The sequence below is a fragment of the Tursiops truncatus genome, chromosome 14 (genome assembly GCF_011762595.2).
Source record: "Tursiops truncatus isolate mTurTru1 chromosome 14, mTurTru1.mat.Y, whole genome shotgun sequence".
Taxonomy (NCBI): Eukaryota; Metazoa; Chordata; class Mammalia; order Artiodactyla; family Delphinidae; genus Tursiops; species Tursiops truncatus.
The window spans coordinates 13,878,957-13,898,126 of NC_047047.1; the positions used below are offsets into that span (position 1 = coordinate 13,878,957).

Consider the following 19,170-nt stretch of genomic DNA (forward strand, 5'->3'; position numbering starts at 1 on the left):
TCCTTCCCTCATCACCTCCCCTCTCCTGGGGCAGCCCTGCCCCTCCTACACAGCCCTCTGGCCTGACAGTCCTTTCCTTGTCCTCTTATTAACCCTCCCCCATCCCCACTGAACCATTATTGCCCCATCTTAGGCCAAGGCCACACAAAGACTTCGGGCACGAGCTGGCCTATGGGGCTGGAGAGGCACTAAGAGCACAGGCAGTGGAGTGAGGCCGCTCTGATGTGAGAACTGTTTCTGTCACTGCCTGGCCCTGTCTCCTCCCCGCCTCAGGTTCCTCATCTGTACAATGGGATTAAAACTTCAGTCCCCACCTTATAAACTCACAGTCTGGAGTGAACGAGGCACGTTCCTGACCTGGCCTCCTGGTCACTAGACCAGGCCGAGGCCTTGGCGAGGGCCCCACCCCCTTACACACATACAGCTCACTTCCCGAAGGGCTCTCAACCTCTCCCTCCCCCCACAGCCCTCTCCAACTGACCGGCCAAAGTCCTGGTCACCCACGGAGTCCATCAACACAAGCAAGCGTTTTCGTTACATGTTGGGGCTTTTACTTCAATTTGAAGCAGATGGTTGAGCACAGATGTGAACAGCTTTGGCCTTGTGCACAAGGAAGGAACAGGCCTTGACTTTGAACATGCCCGCCTCCCCACATACTGGCCCATTCCCCTGGTCCCTTCCTCCCCTCCGCCCCCCTGCACAGCCATCACAGCCCGCCGGCCCCCAGGCAGGGTGCCATCTTGTGTGCCCAGTCAGGAGGGCGGGGCCCTGGCAAGGAGTGGCTGGCTGGACCGGCTGGGGGTCACCTTGGGGCAAGTCCCTGGGGTGAGGTACGGGTGGTCAGTATTGCCCCCCACCCTCCCATTCACTTCTCACGATGCTTAGGGCCCAAGAAGGAGCCTGCGCCCAGGGAACATGGGAAAATCAGGGTCAGAGGTCTGGGCAGCCAGTGGGAAGGAGAGGGGGGCCGGGATCTCAGACCTCACTCCCCACAGGTGCCCCCAGCCTCCCTGTCACAGCCTCCCTATCACCGATAAGCCAGAAGGCTTATCTGCGTCCAGCCAGCTCGGGGCCCAGCTGCAGAAAGGGAGTTCCGGGTCAGAGGGTCAAGCGCTTCCAACAGTCACCAAACGTCCATCCTTTCCACGAGTTCCTAGTGGAACTGCTGACTCTTCTTTGGCGTGAGATGGGACCCGGGCAACAGGAGGAGTAAACATCACAGAGCAACAGTGTGGCTTTTCACTATGGGGTCTTCTCACCCCATTTTGTTCAGTGTCTCTGTCGAATCTTTGGCAATGAATTTCTGCAGCCAGACGGTGGGCCTCAGGCCCGGGCAAGGGGAAGGCTTTGCTCTCCCCGTCCCACCAGGCAGAGAGCAAAGTGCAAAGTCACTGTGGAGTGGTTGCAGGGTGGGGCGGGGGGAGAGGGCGAGAGGGGGCAGGCAAGCTTCTGTCCTGAGAGGTGGTGGTCTGAGCATCCGGTGGCAACTTAGAGAGGACGACAAGGCTGGACTTGGCGAGCTCACCTTCTCTTCAAGCTTGACTGGAAAGAGGGCCCACAGCAGCGTCCTTGGACAAGCCCATGGCCGGTCACTCCTGAAAGAAACAACCAATGGGAGGAGAGGGAGAAATTAGGAGGTTGGGATTAACATATACACACTACTGTATCTAAAACAGGTAATCAACAAGGACCTACCGTAGAGCACCGGGAACTCTACTCAATACTCTGTCATAACCTATATGGGAAAATAATCTGAAAAAGAATAGATATCTGTATATATCTATATATAAAACTGAATCACTTTGCTGTACACCTGAAACTAACACAACATTATAAATCAAATATACTCCAATATAAAAAAATAAACTAAAGAAATAAAGAAACAGCAGCTAAGACCCGGCACAGCCAAATAAATAAATAAATAAATGTTTTTAAAAAATAAAGAAACAAACAAAAAATAAAATAAATAAGCTAAAAGGATATATTGTATAGCACAGGCATTAGAGCCAATATTTTATACTAACTTTAAATGGAATATAATCTATAAAAATTTTGAATCCCTATATTACATACCTGAAACTAATATAATATTGTAAACCAACTATACGTCAATAAACAAGCAAACAAACAAAAAGAAGGGCTTCCCCGGTGGCGCAGTGGTTACGGATCCGCCTGCCAACGCAGAGGACACGGGTTCAAGCCCTGGTCCCGGAAGATCCCACATGCCCCTCCCCCATGGTCCGTGGAAAATCTGTCTTCCACGAAACCGGGCCCTGCTGCCAAAAAGGTTGGGGACCGCTGCCCTACACCCTTCAGACAAGACACTACACCGGCAGCCAAGAGGCTGACTCTAGGTGCAGCCCATCCCCCCGCCAGCTGGGCCTCAGTGGTCTCATCTATAAAATGACAGTGTCTTCATCTATAAGAGGACAGTGTCCTCAGCTGTAGTAGAAATGAAGTCTGACCTGGGAATTCGAACCCAGAAAACAGATGAACACGGTTCTAGTCTATTTGGATCGGGAGAGTACAGGGGACACAGAGAGAGGGGAGCCCAGAGTCTACAGTATTCCTTCCAACGTGGAGCCTGGGGTGGCTGTGAGAACCCAGGTGCTCTGGGGCAAATTGGGAAACCCCTAGGTTAGACCGTCTTTCAGTTCCTTGCAGTCCTGACCTTCGGAAACTTCACACTGGCAGCTGAACTTGGTGTTGCTCATGAGAAAACTGACCAGAGGCATGATTTTGCTACAGGAAGGGACAGGAGATGCGAAAAGGTCCTGGGGCTGCCGGGCTTTAGCTTTGGGGGAGGTCAGAGCTGGTGGGGAGGCTCTTCAGGGGCTCCCAGTCCACCCAGAAGACGCAGGAGAATAACAGCCATCCGCTAACTGGGCACAGCACAGCCCTAATACCGCAGTTCCAAATCCTTCTCTCCCGTATCCTGCAACAACCCTGAGCAAACAGCTAAGCACTTACTTTTGAAGCAAAACATCTGTCAGGCACCTCTGACACGCCAGGGCGCTTCTCACGTCCCCAGCTCAGAGGTAAGTGCTACGAGTTGGCAGCACCACGATTCGAATCCAGATCGGCAGTGTTTATTCTACCACAAGGAGCCTGCTCCTGCTGAAAGGGAGGCTCGGGGAGCCGGGCTGCAGCCAAACCACGAGGCTGGAGGGGCTGCTAACCACAGGCCCTAGTGAGCCTCAGGCCTGGGCGGCGCTGGGCAGGCAGCCAAGGTGCGAGGCCGGGGCAAGGCTGGAAGTGGGGTCCAGGGAGGGCGAGGGAGCCCAGCCAGGAGGAGGGAGTGTCCTCCAGCTAACAGAGGCTAAGAAGGGGAAAAGGAAAAGTGAGAGGAGGTAGCATCTTGATGTGGTGAATCCAGGCTCACATTCTCCGAGCCCATGGTGCGTGGCTGGCCCCAGCAGGAATCTGCTTTTTGTTACCGAGTCTGAGGAGGATTAAGAAGCGGAAAGGAAACCCGTGGGGATGGCACTGGGTCTGTGGTCCACGGGGTGATTTACAGCCGCGTCATCCCGGCGCTGGCTGCCTGGGCGGGCCCTGCGGAGGACTGGCCCGGAGTTCCTCCCTTGTTCAGTCTGCCTGCGGTCAGGGAAGGCACGGAAGGCTAGGGCAGCTGAAGCCATCCCACTGGCTGCCCTGTAAAGGCGGCCGCCTGGCCGGGCCCAGCCCCAAGCCCTCCGTCGGCTCTCAGACTCCACTGAAGCCATGGCTACCACCCAAGAGCAAGGGAGACAGGGGTTTCTCTCGCCAAGGCCCAACCTGCAATTCTCAACCCCACCCTTTCCCTAACGTCTACACTGGACCTGCGTTCCCACCACCCACCTTGGTCCAGGAATGCCAGCACATGCATCATCCGTCCAAGGAAGCCTCATGTCAACTGGAGTGTGGTGGGAACACTGGGAGGCCTTAGGTGCCACGACCTTTTTTTGCAACTAACCGACTGTGTGACCTTGGGGAACTGACTCTCCCTCTCTGTGCTTTAATTCCTTCACCTGTACGGCAAGTGCACGTACATGGATTAGCACTCCCCGAAGGGTGCTCTTCAGAATACTAGCCAGGTGAGGTATATCCCGTGAGTTTGGGAAACCTCACAGACCTTGGCCCGACTTTGGAAAGTCACCGTGTATATGAACATATTAAAGTCTCTGAAAAGTCCTACAGTAAAGAAATTCGTGTGGCTTTACTTACCCAGTGTTTTCCCAACCCATCTGATTGTGTGACTGCAACCGCACTGTGAGGAGTAGAAACTCACTCTACTCTTCCCATTATTTAAGGCTGCACAAGGGCATTTCAGAGGGGCTGGGGGAAAGTCTCAGGAAAGCTTGCTGAACTGCAGTAGGGGCAATCTGTGGCCCTTCCCTCCAGGTACCTGCCAACAACATCACTCAGCCACCTCCAGGCTCTGCTTCTTTCTTGCCTGTCTGCCCATTGGCCCAATCTCTCAGCATCCCAACCCCGAAGACCCAGTGAAGGCAGTCAGTTGGTCCAGCCTCAGTCAGATTCCTTCCCCTAGACCAATCTGGTGTGGCTGAGAGACAGGAGACAAACCCACCTATGCCATCCCTTCAGAAGAGGTGGGGTGTGTGTGTGTGTGTGTGTGTGTGCGCGCGGACGCGTGTACGTAAGTGTAGGTGTGGACGTGGATGTGTATGCACGCACACATGCAAGCATAACTGCAAATACAGGGGAGAGGGCTGGACATACTCCCCACTGTGACAACCACACCACAGACCCCCTTCTCATGTAACTCCTGGCAACATCCTGCTTGGGTCCATGTGAGAAGCACAGCTTGAAAGGGCCTCTTGCGTCCCCTCTGACTCTGGCCTTCTGTGTGTGGTGTTCCCACTGTGGCCAAGCCTCTGATTATAGCTGGGTAAGGCTCTCACCGTCCTGAGGAGCCCCCTGCAGCATGACCCCTCCACACAAAAGATGCCCTTTAAACACAGGTCTTGCTGCTCACTAATACAAACTTTAAAAATGACTAGACAAGATGCCTCCCAGGTCCCTTTCAGCAGGTCTGACGTGCTGAGTCCGACTGAAGTGATTTGGTCAGGGTGACGAAGTGTCTGGGTTTATCACATTCAGAAATCATCTTTTTTTCTTTTTTGGCCACAGTATGGCATTCAGGATCTTAGTTCCCCAACCAGGGATCAAACCGTGCCCTCGGCAGTGAAAGTGCAGAGTCCTAACCACTGGACCGCCAGGGAATTCCCAGAAATCATCTTTTTATCTGCCCACTCATTTGTGGTCAGAATGGCAGCTCCACAATGGCAGGGACATGGTCGTTTTGTTCGCTGCTATAGCCCCAGAGCCTAGAACAGTCTGGACACACAGTAGCATCTCAATAAATATTTGTTATTTGTTGGACGTGTGAATATTTCCAGTTACCAGGCATTTTATTTACTGTAGCGTTTAAGTACCACCAGATACGTTTCCTATTTCAAATGTAACACTGAGCATTTTTGTAACTGTGCCTATGTTTTAGGGGAACTTTTGGTAATTGTTGTGAACCCAGGAACAATGTTGTATCTGTCTGGTTTTGTTCACTTCCAGTTTTTAAATTTCTAATTATACCTCCTCTACTTACTAAGTTTGTCCCTGGCTTTAAGTGGATTGGTTTCCTCTCATCACTTCTATGTGCTTCAGGGTAATTTTATCACTTTGGGGGCATTTTAAAAAAAACGATTATTTCTGCCTATAAGTTATTTTACCTTTTAAGTTCATTTTCAGTCACTTCACCTATTTAACCTTTTTGTTTGTTTGTTTGTTTTTTGTTTTTCTGCGGGACGCGGGCCTCTCACTGTTGTGGCCTCTCCCGTTGCGGAGCACAGGCTCCGGACGCGCAGGCTCAGCGGCCATGGCTCACGGGCCCAGCCGCTCCGCGGCATGTGGGATCTTCCCGGACCGGGGCACAAACCCGTGTCCCCTGCATCGGCAGGCGGACTCTCAACCACTGCGCCACCAGGGAAGCCCTATTTAACCATTTTTGACTGTTTTCAAATCATACATCTTTCTGTATTTAAGCAATTTGTATAGAGCCTTCTATGTGTAGAGAAAGACGTCAAATGGGACTGAAATCCTGAGTTTTTTGTTTTTTATGGTTTGTCCTAAAAGGAGCAGTCAGATTGCAATGTTACTTTAAAACTAAAATATGAAAGACAAGCAGGGAGGGCATGGGAGAAGTATTCTTCAAGCCCCACACTATCAGGCATTATTTTACCTTTCACTTTTACGTACACCAATATATGGGCTAGAAAGGGTTTGGTTCTAAATGCTGACCACTAGGGTTCATCTTGGCCCCAAAGTCAGCGGGACTCTGGGGCCCTGGGCAGGCTGGTTGATCTCTCAAAGCCTCAGTTTACTCATCTTTAAAATGAGCACAGGGGAGGGATAAACTGTGAGATCGGGATTGACATATACACCTATTATATATAAAATAGGTAACTAATAAGGACCTACTGTACAGCACAGGAAACTCTACTCAGTCCTCTGTAATGACCTATATGGGAAAAGAATCGGAAAAAAAGTGGATATATGTATATGTATAACTGATTCACTTTTCTGTACACCTGAAACTAACACAACACTGCCAATCAACTATACTCCAGTAAAAATTAAAAAGATAAAATGAGCACAGTAATAGTATCCACTTTCTAGCTCAGTTGCAAAGAATCAATGGGACGAGACAGCCACACTCCCAGCAGGGCCTGGCACACAGTATAAGCACCAGTTCCCATTCCTGCAAAGAGCCGGGTCCTTGGTGTGACTCACTGGTGTTTGAAAACATAAAATGGCATCACAGGCTGAAAGGTCTCAAAAGAAGTAATCAGAAATAGTCATATGGAACCAACTGTCATCTCGGCCAATCTGCTTTAGACGAATTCTTTTTTAAAAATAAGCACAACTTTTAAATTACTTAAGTCACATCCATGACGAATGAATAACCAAAGTGTGGTCTATTCATACAATGGAATATTATTCAGCCATAAAAAGGAATGAAGTACTGACATATGACAGAACTTGGATGAACCTTGAAAACAGTACGCTAGGTGAAAGGAGCCAGGCACAAAAGCCCACGTATTACAGGATTCCATTCCCATGAAATGTCCAGAACAGGGAAACCCATAGATTAGTGGTTGCCTAGGGCTGGGAGGGAGGAGATTCCTAAAGCATATGGGGTTTCTTTGGGGGCTGATGAAAATGCTCTAAAATTGGCTGTGGTGATGGCCACATTTTAGTGAAAAAACTAAAAAATCATTGAATTGTACACTTTAAATGGGTAAACTATAATCTCAATAAAAATGTTAAAGATTTTGGGACTTCCCTGGTGGCACAGTGGTTAAGAATCCGCCTGCCAATGCAGGGGACACGGGTTCAATCCCTGGTCCGGGAAGATCCCACATGCGGCAGAGCAACTAAGCCTGTGCACCACAACTGCTGAGCCTGTGTGCCACAACTGCTGAAGCCCAAGCACCTAGATCCCGTGCTCCACAACAAGAGAAGCCATCGCAACGAGAAGCCCGCGCACCGCAATGAAGAGTCGTCCCCGCTCGCCACAACTAGAGAAAGCCCGCGCACAGCAACGAAGACCCAACGCAGCCAAAAATAAATAAATTAATTTATAATTTAAAAAACTGTTAAAACTTTTGTAAACGCCTAAGTAGTATATGTTAATTATAGAAAAGTTAGAGAACACAGAAGAGTGAACAGAAGAAAACCATTTAAATCACCTCCATCTCCCCACCGAGAGAAACCATGATAGTGCTGGGTGATTGCTGTTCCACATACTTTTCCTTTTTTTTTTTCCTAGTTGATACACAATGCTGTGTTGGTTTCAAGTGCACAGCAAAGTGATTCCGTTTTATATATATATATATATATATATATATATATATATATATATATACACACACACATATATATGTACATATATATATATATTTTTTTAGATTCTTTTCGATTATAGGTTATTACAAGACATTGACTATAGTTCCCTGTGCTATAGAGTAGGTCCTCACTGTTTATCTCTTTTATATGTAGTAGTGCGTATTTGTTAATTCCAAACTCCTAATTTATCCCTTCCCACCCTTTTCCCCTTCGGTAACCATGAGTTTGTTTTCTATGCCTTTGAGTCTGTTTTTGTTGTGTAAATAAATTCGCTTGTATCATTTTTAAGATTCTACCGATAAGTGATATCATATGGTATTTGTCTTTCTCTGTCTGACTTGCTTCACTTAGTATGATCATCTCTAGGCCCATCCATCCACATACTTTTCCTATGCGTAGGCAGACCTATGTTGGATTTCACTCCCATGAAATCAGCTTGTGCACGGCAAGCTGGTGTTTGTGTTTTCTCCAACACTCCAGCCCATACATCTTTGCATCTGGCAGATCTGCTTCCACCTCTCCAAGGGCCAGGCTCTGCTGAGGTTATTCTGGGCACGAGCATAGGCCTGGGCTTCTGGCCTCCAAACTTCCCAGGGAACTGGAAGCAGGTATGGACCAGCCCACCCCCAGCGCCTCCCGCCTCGCCTGGCCTGGGCGCCACGGGTGACAGGCAGGAAATTTATGAGCAGTTGGAGCTGGCGGCCCTTTGCTGAGGGCAGGAACACGGCGTGAATCAACGACCACACTGTGTCCAGGCTGGGAGGGCTCTCCAGGTGCCAGGAACTGAGAGTTGCAAAGTTAGAGCCAGAGCCCCTTGTGAGCCAGGAGAATCCGCCTGGGGACCATGAACTGGGGGAAAACTTCGTTCAGTCATCAAAGATTTATTGAGTTCCTCCTGTCAGCTCTGACAGGCGTCAGGGTGGGAGGCCCTGCCCTGCAGCAGCTTACAGTCTAACCCCAGGGCAGAGCAGAAACCACCAAAATGCTATCCTGGTAGACGCTGTCGAGTCACCTCTTCCCCCTGCCCCCCGCTGTGTCCCTCCAGGCCACTCGTCAGAGAAGTGAATATGATTGCCAGGAGCTCCCGGCTACAGGGTGCAGATAGCTTCCTGTGATGCTAGGAGGACGTCCTGCCCTGCCGGCCCAGGTCAGGAGCAACAGTGGGTCCAGCAGTCTAAACCGCTCGCTGACTGGGGCCAACATTTATGTTCAAACCTCAGGGTCAGTCAAGGACATACAGAAGAACTTTCCTAGCTGTAGGAAACAACCACTGAGTAACACTGGGGACCCCTCCTGTGCTAAGATGCTGGAGCTGAAGCTGGGACCCAGGCACCCGGGCCAGCACTAAGAGAGCACCGTCCAGTCCCGGGCGTCCCCTCTGTTCCAGTACAGCCTTGCGCGGAGTACTTCCACCCACGGGAACGGAGGCTCCAGGAGGGCAGGGTTCTGCTGGCTGTGTCCCTGCTGTGTCCCCAGTCCAGGACAATGAGGCCTCCAGTCCAGCTGCCTGCCCCGAAACCCACCTCACTGCAGTCTGGGGAAATGTGTTTCCCCTCTGAAGCCTCCAAGCACTTCATACCGACTCCTCCTACACCCCTCTGTGCTCGAGTTATGGCTGCTGCAGCTGCCATCGCCCACTTGCTCCCCCCCACACGGCTCCACCACGGGCTCCTGAGACAGGGGGCCAGGTCATCCTCCCAGGCCTGGGGACAGTAGTCCGTGAATCGGCTGAGGGCGGCCTCGTCCGGAGCCCAACACACTCCTTTGCATGTGCGGTTGTACAGTCCTTGGGAGGTGCTGTCGCTGCTTCCATTTTGCAGATGGGGAAATGGAGGCCCTCGGTCACACGCTAGGATGCAGCAGAGCAAGGCAGACCCCTCAGTCCCTAGAGGATTCAGCTTCTTCACGGGCAATCGGGACTAGAAAGTCCTCAAGCCACCCCCCCAGCTGCCACCTCTCTTGGTGCTAAGAAAGCCTCAGCCTTCATCCCCTGGGGCCTAAGGGAAGGTGGGAGGCCCGGCGCTTGCAGAGCCGGGCCAGAGCTCAGAGGGAGAACCCACGCCTGCAGGGGACGGGCAGGGAGACCCCAGGGGCCGCCGGGCCGACCCTTCTCGGGCTGCAGGCTGACCATCTCTGCTTCTCTCTCCGTGCTCCCGCCGCGTCTCTCTGTGCCAGCTCTCTCTTGGCCTCCCCTCTACTTCTCTCTCCACGTCTGTCAGCCTATCTGCCTTTCTTGGTCCCCACCTCACCCCACCCACAGCACAGGGCACGGCAAGGGCCGAGCTGGCCTGGGTGAGGCCTGAGGCCCAGCTGCTGCAGCTTCCCATCTGCTCCCCGTCCTGTGAGGTTGTCCAGCCAATTCCACTTCGCTGCACGCTGCCCTTCCAGATCCCAGAAGCTCAAGGAGCTCCTGCCCTTGCCCCATAGCCAGAGAAGGCACCCGGGCTGGAGGGCAGCAGATAGCTGGGCAGACACGTGGCCCAGCCAGGTGAGGAAGGCCCTGCTCCCTGGAAGCGTCCCTAGGGCCCCGACTCATGACCCTCACACACGCCCCCCACCCCCCGCCAACACTACACATATACACACACCCCCAACCACAGTGTCGGGGGTCCCCGGGGGCCCCATCATGCTTCTGCATATCTCCGTGCCTCCCCTCTCCCCAATCCTTTTTTTATTTAATTTATTTTGGCTGCATCAGGTCTTGGTTGTGTCACACAGGATCTTCGCTGCAGCACGCGGGATCTTTAGTGCTGGCCCGTGGGATCTAGTTCCCTGACCAGGGATCGAACCTAGGCCCCCTGCATTGGGAGCGTGGAGCCTTAGCCACTGGACCACCAGGGAAGTCCCTCCCCTCCCCTCCCCAATCCTTATAGCAAAGCGACAGCAGGAGTGAGGGGGCATCAACCAGACAAGCCAATTCATGCTGAAGTGCCGGCCCACAAGCCTTTGCAAAGCCCACAGCATGTCTTCAGGAGACCCCCAGTCAGAGTCTAGCTGTGGATAGTTCAGGATCAGTGGAGGCAATAATGGGGTGGCTGGGAGAGGCCACCAGGCCCCTGGACAAATGATTTCTGAAAAAACAGTGTGCAAACCCCTCCTCTGGCCCCTCCCATCGTCCCTAAGCCCCTCATAGCCAGACTCTGGAGCTACCGTGGGATTCAGGAAAGGGCAGGACATCTCTGATCAGGGCTCTTTACTCACCACCACCCTGACCGTCAGTGACACCACAAAAGTACCGGGAAGAGAAACGGATCTTTCACCCACACACACACTTAAGTGCACGTACATACGCTCCCTGACGCACAAGCACCCTCACGGACGCAGCGCAGCGGAGTGGCTAAAGGTGCGGCTGTGGCATCACACAGCCTCTGCTTGAATCCTGACTTCCCCATTCCACCAGCCGTGGGACTTGGAGCACTGACGTCACCTCTCTGTGCCTCGGTTTCTCCACCTATAAAATGGCAATAATAGTAGTCTACTGTCTGAGGCTGAAGAGAGGATTAAAGGTCACAAAGGCTGCGAAGCCAAGCACTCAGGGTGAGGCAGCCACATGTCAGTACACACACGTGTGCATGTATGTGTGTGGGGGGGTCTCCCCCCATTTGCATGTCAGCTCCTCAAGGCAGGAACTGTGTCTCCCCATCAGGTGGCCAGGGCCCCACTGGGGACACGGCAGAGAGGAGCTAGCTGCCCACGAGATAGTGTGGAAGGCAGCTAGAAACACCTCACTTGCTTGGGCTTTCACGCTTCCATTCATTCGGCAAGCATGTACTGAGTGTTCAGACTGTGCCCGGCTCCATTCGGAGCACGGGGGGCCCCCCGCAGTGAGCAAAACAGACAAGGACCCCGACCCGCCCAGCGCTGCCCCCGCAGGAGAACAAGCCCCTGAGCAGGAGTGACTTTCCCTAGAGAAAGGAAGCCGTGTGTTTTCTGTGCCCAAACAGCTTGGACAGGTCCCAGTTCCCAATAATTGATGCACTTCCCTGCATTCTCCGTCAGACGCTACTGGATGAACTTCAGCTTCCCCTTGACAACTCAAGGTCAAGCCCGGGAATGTCAGTCTACAGAGGACTCCCCAGGTCCTTGAGGCTCCCGGGGCCCCTCACCCCGACACTAAATGGCTCCAATCCCTTGGCTTTTCTGAGCCCCTGGTGTTGCCCTCTTTGTTCTCTGTTTCCTCCCACGCCATCAGGCCACTGGCTGTGATTCTGGGGGCTGTCACTGCACCTGCTCCAGGAGCTGGTCTCCTGGTTGTTTCTGCTCAGCTGCTCTGACCCAAGCCTCCAGGGAGGCAGGCTTGTAAGAACTGTGCACAGAGCTAAGCACAGTGGGCTGCGAACAAGGTCCTGCAGGGCTCTCCTGTGAGCTTTCCTGCCCGGGCTTTGTGTCGTTCAGCCTGAGTTCCAAAGGGTGGGGCCTTTGTTTTGTTCTCCAGAGTGACCCAGCACCTAAAACAATGCCTGGCACATAGTAAACACTCAAAACTGTTTATTCTTAAATAAACGTACAGCGTCCTTCGAGCTTAATTCATCTTTTTCTGCTTCTGTTGAATAAACGAACCACCACTGCGTGTAAACGTGGAGGGGGTGGGTGGGTGCCAAAGTGGATCCTGACCCCTGGAGGAGAGGGGAAGTTCTGAAGCCCTTGAAGACCTCCGGGCACCTCCCCAGTGCCAGACACTCAGTCCACCATGTGGGAGGCCCTCCGTCTGATCCTGGCAGACAGTGCCTACAGATGCCCCAACAAACCTGTGCACATACACACACACACACACACACACACACACACGCACACACACGCAGCAGAAGGACGGACTCGGTGTCTGCTGCCTGGCAACAGAGTCAAGTCCACCCAGTCTAAGTCCCTGGGTGGGGAGGGGACACTCAAGGTCCCTCTTCCCACCTTCCGGATGGACAGCAGTGTCCTCCAGGAGCCCCAGTGACTGCGTAGTGCAGCCAGTTGACGTAGCCCTTTCATGGCCATCATTTCCTTGAACCCTCCTCACCCATGGACATTTCTATCCACGTCTCACGAGGAAAGCGAAGCTTGGAGAAGGCAAGTGCTCGAGCTGACAGAGCTCATGAGTGGCTGCGCTGAGACAGACCCGCGTCACTGCTAGACCCCCTCACCTTGGGAGAACAGAGGGCAGTGATGGTCTAGATTCGGAAGCGCTTGTTTCACGGGGCTGGATGAGCCTAGGTCCTGCCCGGCCCCACCCAGCTGTGTGGCACTGAGTGACTTCACCCCCCGGGTCCCAGCCTCCTCGTCTAGCTCCCATGGTTAGTGACGTGGATCTCAGGAGGTCACTGCAAAACTCAAGAGGGTAAGAGGCATGAGAAGGCTCTGCAAACTGAAAAGCACTGTGCAGAGGAAGCAGGTCACCAGTGGCCTAGTCACCTAGGTTCTCTGAACCTCAGTGCTGTCAACTGAAAACAGGGCTACTGGCCCTCACTTTGCGGGGCTGGGGGGAGGAGTAGGCAAACTCGCAGAGATGGGGTTCTGACACTGTGGTTGAGGTTATGATGACATCCGTCAGCCCCATTGGGAAGAAAACCACTCTGTCAAAAATCAGGGTCAACTTTCCAGGGATGAGCCACGTGGCCGTTTACCCTACTGTCCTCCCAGATGAGAGGCCCCAATCTCCTCCTCGGTTTCAGGGAGAGCACCCCTTCTTCCAGGGCAGGTAGGGGATGGCTGGACAGGACTGACTGAACTGGTGAGGAGAAACGCTCTTCCCGGCAAGGCCCTGCCCTGCCTTGGATGTAGCGTGTGGATGAAGTACTCAGTGCTGTGGCAGCCACTGTGCAGTCATGAGGTAAAGACCAAGAAAGAAGCCCGAAGCCTTAGCATCACCAGAGCCTTGGAGCCAGGGAACAGTCTCCTCACTTCACCTTTCCTAACTGTGAGAAACAGGAGCCCTGTTAGTTTAAGCTGCTGCTAGAGGCGTTTCTGTGATCTGAAATGCAAAGCTCTCTGCACTGATTCAAGGCAACAAGAGCCCAAACTCCCCAAACAGGAGCCTGGGGGAGCCCAGGGGCACTTCCCTGTCTGTGTCCTAAAGCCCCTAGTTCACGCTTCCCTAGAGTCTTTGCCTTCAGCTCAGGAATATTCAGCCCCAGCGTGTGTGGATTTTCGTGGAAGGAACGCTGTGCATTACTTGGCAGCCTCCTCTGTGCCAGGAGCTGGGACACAAAGATGAAAGGGCTGACAGTCTAGCTAGAGAGGTGTCCTAAACACACATTGTGTGACATAAGGTAATGTAGTATAGAGTTTTAATATCACATAATTTATCAGGTAACATATCACCTAAAAATACAATAAAATGAGCTCTCAAATATCACATAACGGAGTATCACATAATTTATCATGACTTCATACTGTATCATAGGATGCGCTCCTGAATTAGACTCTACGCCCCCCTATGGTAAGGGCAGGGAGGTGGCCATGCTATGGGGCCCTGCGGTGGAGGCTGGGGTAGGGGTCAGGGAGGGCTTCCAGGAGCAGGACTTAGCCAGACAGACAGGGTAGAAGGGCATTCCAGGCAGAAGGGACGGCGTGAGCACAGAGGCCAAAAATAGCCCCTCTGGGCGAGGAGTTCTGCGTTGATGGAGTGTAAATTGGGACACCGGGAGTGACCGGCTGGAGCCAGGTCACTTAGGGGGAGGGGCAGCTGCCCTGTAAGGGAGTCTGGCCTCTACCCTTGGCCTGTGGAGAGCCCCTGAGGGGTCCTGAGCAGGGGGAGTGAGGCAGTCAGACCCGGCTTTCAGCAGAGCTGCTGGGAGGGGCTCAGGTGGGTATGAACCGTGCCAGGGAGCAGCTGGGCGGCAGGGCCAGGCCCCAGGTGGCCGTGAAGTCTGGGCAGAGAACTAAGCACCGTGAAGGCAGGAAAGGCTCCTGCTTCGCCCTCTAGAAACGTTTATACTAGGAGGCCAGGAAGGCAGGGATTTATACCTTCCCCTAGAACCAGCCTCCAGTCTGCAGGGGGAGGTAGAAAAAGGACAACCAGGGCCTGCTGGCGCCCCCTGTGCCAGGCGATCCACTGTGCCAGGGGCAGGGGCTCAAGAATGGGCAGTGGGAGGGCAGCCCTGCCCTCCATTCTCCTCCCACTGCTCCTCTGGAAGCTCCAGGTCTGGAAAGCAAGTTCTGGTCACTGGTCGGACCCCACGTCATCACCAGGGGCCTGGGGCCAGCGGCCACGCCTCCTTCCCCAGGCCCTCCTCACCTTCGGCTCCACGGGGACCAGCTTCTCAGGCAGCAGACACGGGAGGGAGGACAGAGTTCACAAAACAGTTTCACATCCTTTGTGCCACTGACCCCTGGATAGGTGGGCAGTCAGGCTGGCATCTCCCGGATACGACACTTGAGCAAGGCCACCCAGCTATGCAGGCCCCTGGGCAGAGACGAGACCAGCCTCAGAGTCCAGATAGGTAGCTGCCCACCCAGGCCTTAGCAGGGAGGGGGGACCTCGGCCCATGCCCAGCCCTGCAGACGGGGAGACGAATGGCCCTGAAATTGTGATAAACTTATATATATTTTGTCCTGCCAGAGCTGCCACTTCTCCAACCGAAACTGGGAAGAGAGGAGAAAGGAGTGAAGTACGGCGCCTGAGTAAAGCGCAGAAGAAACGCCCTCCGTAGCCCGAGCCTCAGCGTGTGAGGACCGGCCACCCACGGCGATGTGGACGACAGGCTTTTTCCACTGCCGGGGTGAGGGGCAGCCGAGCTTCTGGGTCTCACGGGACAGTGCCGGGGCAGGCAGTGAAAAAGGGGTGCCGGCACTGAGAAAGGAAAGGGGAAGCCCCCCGTCCCCTGCCCCTGCCCCGTGACCCCCCATGAGGTCACACCCATCTGACACCTGGGAGGTGTCCCTCTCCCCACCTCCACCTGGCAGCCCTGGGCCTGACTCTCAGCTCCCCCTCAGGGGTCCAGGGGGTGTGAGGAAGGTGGCCAGGCCTTGCCCTCCCCTCCCCACCGCCGCCAATGCTGGCCTCCCAGCTGCCAGCCCTGCCCCAGCACAGCCCAAGGGCCCCACTCAGGCCACCCGGTGACTGCTCCCAGGAGGTGCCCAGATTCCAGGCAGACGTCTCCCAGAAGTTTCTGGCGGTGGCGGCGGTTCTTAAAAAAGGCTTCCTGTCATACTGCAATCAGCTGGGGCGCCAGGCGCTGAGCTTTTCATTAATGCCACTGCTCTCCCAGAGCGTCTCCGTGTTGCCTTCCGATGTGTTGACGGCAGTCTCCACGCCCTCTCTGCCCCCGACCCTCCCTCGGGTTGACGACTTTCTGCTGCCCTGCCCACACTGTGCCCTCCCGGGCACCTTCTTTCTGCCCCGTCTCCTCCAGCCCGGGTTTTATGACAACAGTCACTTCTAACCGCCTCCCATTTTAAGAGCTTTGGGAAGGAAAAACAGTTCGGCAGCGTCCAGGATACCTAATTAGGTGGCCTTCAGGCACCTTAGAGGAGGAAGAAAAGTCACAACTGGTGCAAGAAGGGGAAGAAACACCATTAAAAGAAAACAAGGGGAAACCAAATAAAGAGCGGAGATAAAGAGTCGGGAGAAAACAGCGGCGCCTGAGAAACACGGATTCCAGCCGCCAACTTTTACGGCGTCCAGCCCTGTTATTCATAAGCGAGTTTCCTCTCTCACAAAGGACCTTTTGCACGGTTTTCCCTGCTGCCTCCAAACCAGCTGCTTGTGCTGTTGTATCCTGAGTGATGATGAGGCTCTGAAAGGGTTTTTTGGGAACAGATGGCCAGGGGAGAGCTGGGGAATGTGCCAGCAGAGCGCTGGGCGGGCTGCCAGGGCCTGCGGTGACTGAGTGCTTGGGCTTCCAGCTCGCGTGCTTTCCCTGCCCTCTGCCCTCCGTGGCGCCAGCAGGCCTTCCCAGCGAGCGCTCGGAACATCTGGAGTCTGGGGCTGCCAGGAGGGGGGGCCGCGGCGGCCGGGCGGGGGACCCTCTGTTCCAGCGGAGCTCCCAGGGCCTCGCCACCAGGCCCGCCTTGTGGAACAGCTAATCAAAACCACAGCGCTCGAATGGGAACCAGGCGCGCTCCCAGCTGCAGCCAGAGGCCGCCAGGGCAACTTAACCCCGTGTCAGGCCTCGCTGGCGGCGGCACTGGGGGCGGGGGGCTGCTGACACCACCACCCCCACCGGCCCGGCCCACCCCTTGCCACCCTCAGCGGTCTGTGGGCTCCCCGCGGCTCAATGGAGCCTGCAAGCGCCACAGCCTGGCTGCTTACATAAGAGCTGCTGCTCCTGACAAGGCCCTGCACCCGCATTTGCTGGGGGTCTCCGGGCTCAGGCCACCCTGCTGGGCGGTATGTGAGCTTCAGGGCCCGGGCGCGGCTGAAGAGCTCGGAGTTTGGAACCAAAGAGACACGGGCTCAAAGCAGCTCCACCACTTCCTCGCTGCATGGCCTTGGGCAAGCTACTGCCCTTCTCTTGGCCTCAGTTTCCCCTCCGTGCAATGGGGAAGTGGTGCTAACTTGTGGGGTCAGCATAAAGGGTAGAGATAAAGTATGGGAGGTGCTCGGCACGCAATGGGCACCCCCCGCTCGGTCAGCGCGACTGTTGGTGAGAGTCTGTTTATTAGCATTATTACCACGTACAACCACACGTTATGCATGTTCTTTGGTATGAATCCGTGAACTTTGAAAGCCCAGGGATTTCTGGACTGGCTAGGTGCTCGCCCCCCTTTAAGGATGCAGGGCCAGGGGGTTTGTCCCGAACGCCGGACAAACAGGAGTCCCCCATTCAGAATTATTTGCCCTTATCTGCCCTTTGTCTGGTCATTCATCCATTCCAGGCACTGCCCTTTGCTGAGATGATCCTTCCTGGGATTCCATATGAAGTTGTTACCTTGTGGCTGTAAATTCCTGAGATTTCCCTTCTGGCACTGAGAAAAGGCCAGCCCTTTCTCATACTGGATCTCCTTTAATCCTTCCAGCAAGGTGGCGAGGAAGGTTTATAAGCTCACACTTTACACACGAGAGAACGGGGGATCAGAGAAGTTAGGTAACACACCCAAGGTCACATGGGTAGGAAGTACCAGTGCCATGATTCAAACCCAGGTCTCCAGCGCCAAAGCCTACACTTCCCCTACTTCGTGGTCTTGCCAAGGGTCTCCCTGTTGTATGTGCCTTAAAGTTAAATGACAGCACCAGAGAGAACTGAAAGGAACTATAGGGTTCTCTCAACTCAACACCCACCTGTAGCATCCTGGACCACTGAGCCTCTGAAGGGGTTTCCAGAGGGGCACTGGCTCGAAGAGATGCCCTGGAGGTTAGAGCATCAGAGGGGACTTTGCACGTCTCTGACTTTCTGAGCAGGAGAGGTTGGTCCCTTCTCACTGTCCGAGACCCCAAGTTTTCATTCATACACAGCACGGTGGGGAGAAGGGTGGGGTCTGTGAGTGCGTGTCAGTGGGGGAGAGGAGGAAGAGGTGAAGACAGTGTGAAAGGAGAGGGGAAAGCAGTGCCCCAGTCTCTCCCCCACCTCGGGACCACCCGGCGAACAGCAGAGGGCCAAGTTCTGCGTTCCAAGGAAGCTAACCTGGGGGGCTCCCCAGCCCACGACCCCTCCATCCCAGTCCCTGCCAGCCGTGTGGACTAACGGTGTCAACCGAGAGAGGAGAAACGGCAGCTGAGAGAACACTCCGTGTTAGAACAAACAGCTGGCGACAAACGTCTATGTAATTGGAATGCCAGAAAAAATAAATTGCATCCATTTTTATGACAAGAAGGGAATTTAATGGTGGTTTCCCACCCACCCCCCTTCTTTCCCAGCATAGACGGACTCCATGGGCTTTGAAAGCACATGGTATTTAACTCAGTAACATGGCTCGGAGGATGTGGAAACAGGACCTCCTCTCACCACCCCATTTCCATGCGGGGGGCGGGACAGGGAAGTGATAGGAGCCCCGGGCACCTCTCCTACTGGCCAGTTCCTCGGGCCTCTGAGCCTAAGATTCATTGTTCCTGGGACAACGTCAGGATCCACCTTGAAGGGGTGGCGGGAGGAGTCAACGGGGTGATCTGTCAGAAGTACTAAGCACCCAGCACCTCGCCTGGCGTGGGATCCAGGCTCTAAGAACGTCAGGTAGTATCAGGATTCTCCGGGTGCACTGCACTGGGGTCCCGACAGTCTCTGTGAGCAGCTTTCAGATCTGTGTGAAATGCCCGTGATGGGCAGAGGGGAAGGGAGAGTAAACGCCTGTTGTCATTGAGACAGAAAAAGGAGCTGAGGTGACCTCAGTTCGGAAAGTCTGACC

General features: G+C 54.1%; 1 protein-coding gene across 6 annotated transcripts in view; it reads right to left on the minus strand.

Moving 5' to 3' along the window:
• Positions 1-511: 511 nt before the first annotated feature.
• Positions 512-19,170, minus strand: part of ATOH8 (atonal bHLH transcription factor 8) — a 33,891-nt gene continuing 15,232 nt past the window's right edge. The window contains exons 3-4 of one of the 6 annotated variants that reach the window (XR_012325625.1): positions 15,125-15,471; positions 512-1,595 (exon numbers count right to left, since the gene is read on the minus strand). Coding sequence is in view for 2 of the 6 variants with exons in the window: in XM_033838370.2 (XP_033694261.1) it covers positions 1,590-1,595 (6 nt within the window). In the remaining 4 variants the exon portion in view is untranslated. Of the gene's footprint in view, positions 1,596-11,188; positions 11,354-15,124; positions 15,472-15,664; positions 19,066-19,170 lie in introns of those variants that run through there. The other 5 variants (XR_004521740.2, XR_012325626.1, XR_012325627.1 and 2 more) reach the window with 5 other exon arrangements.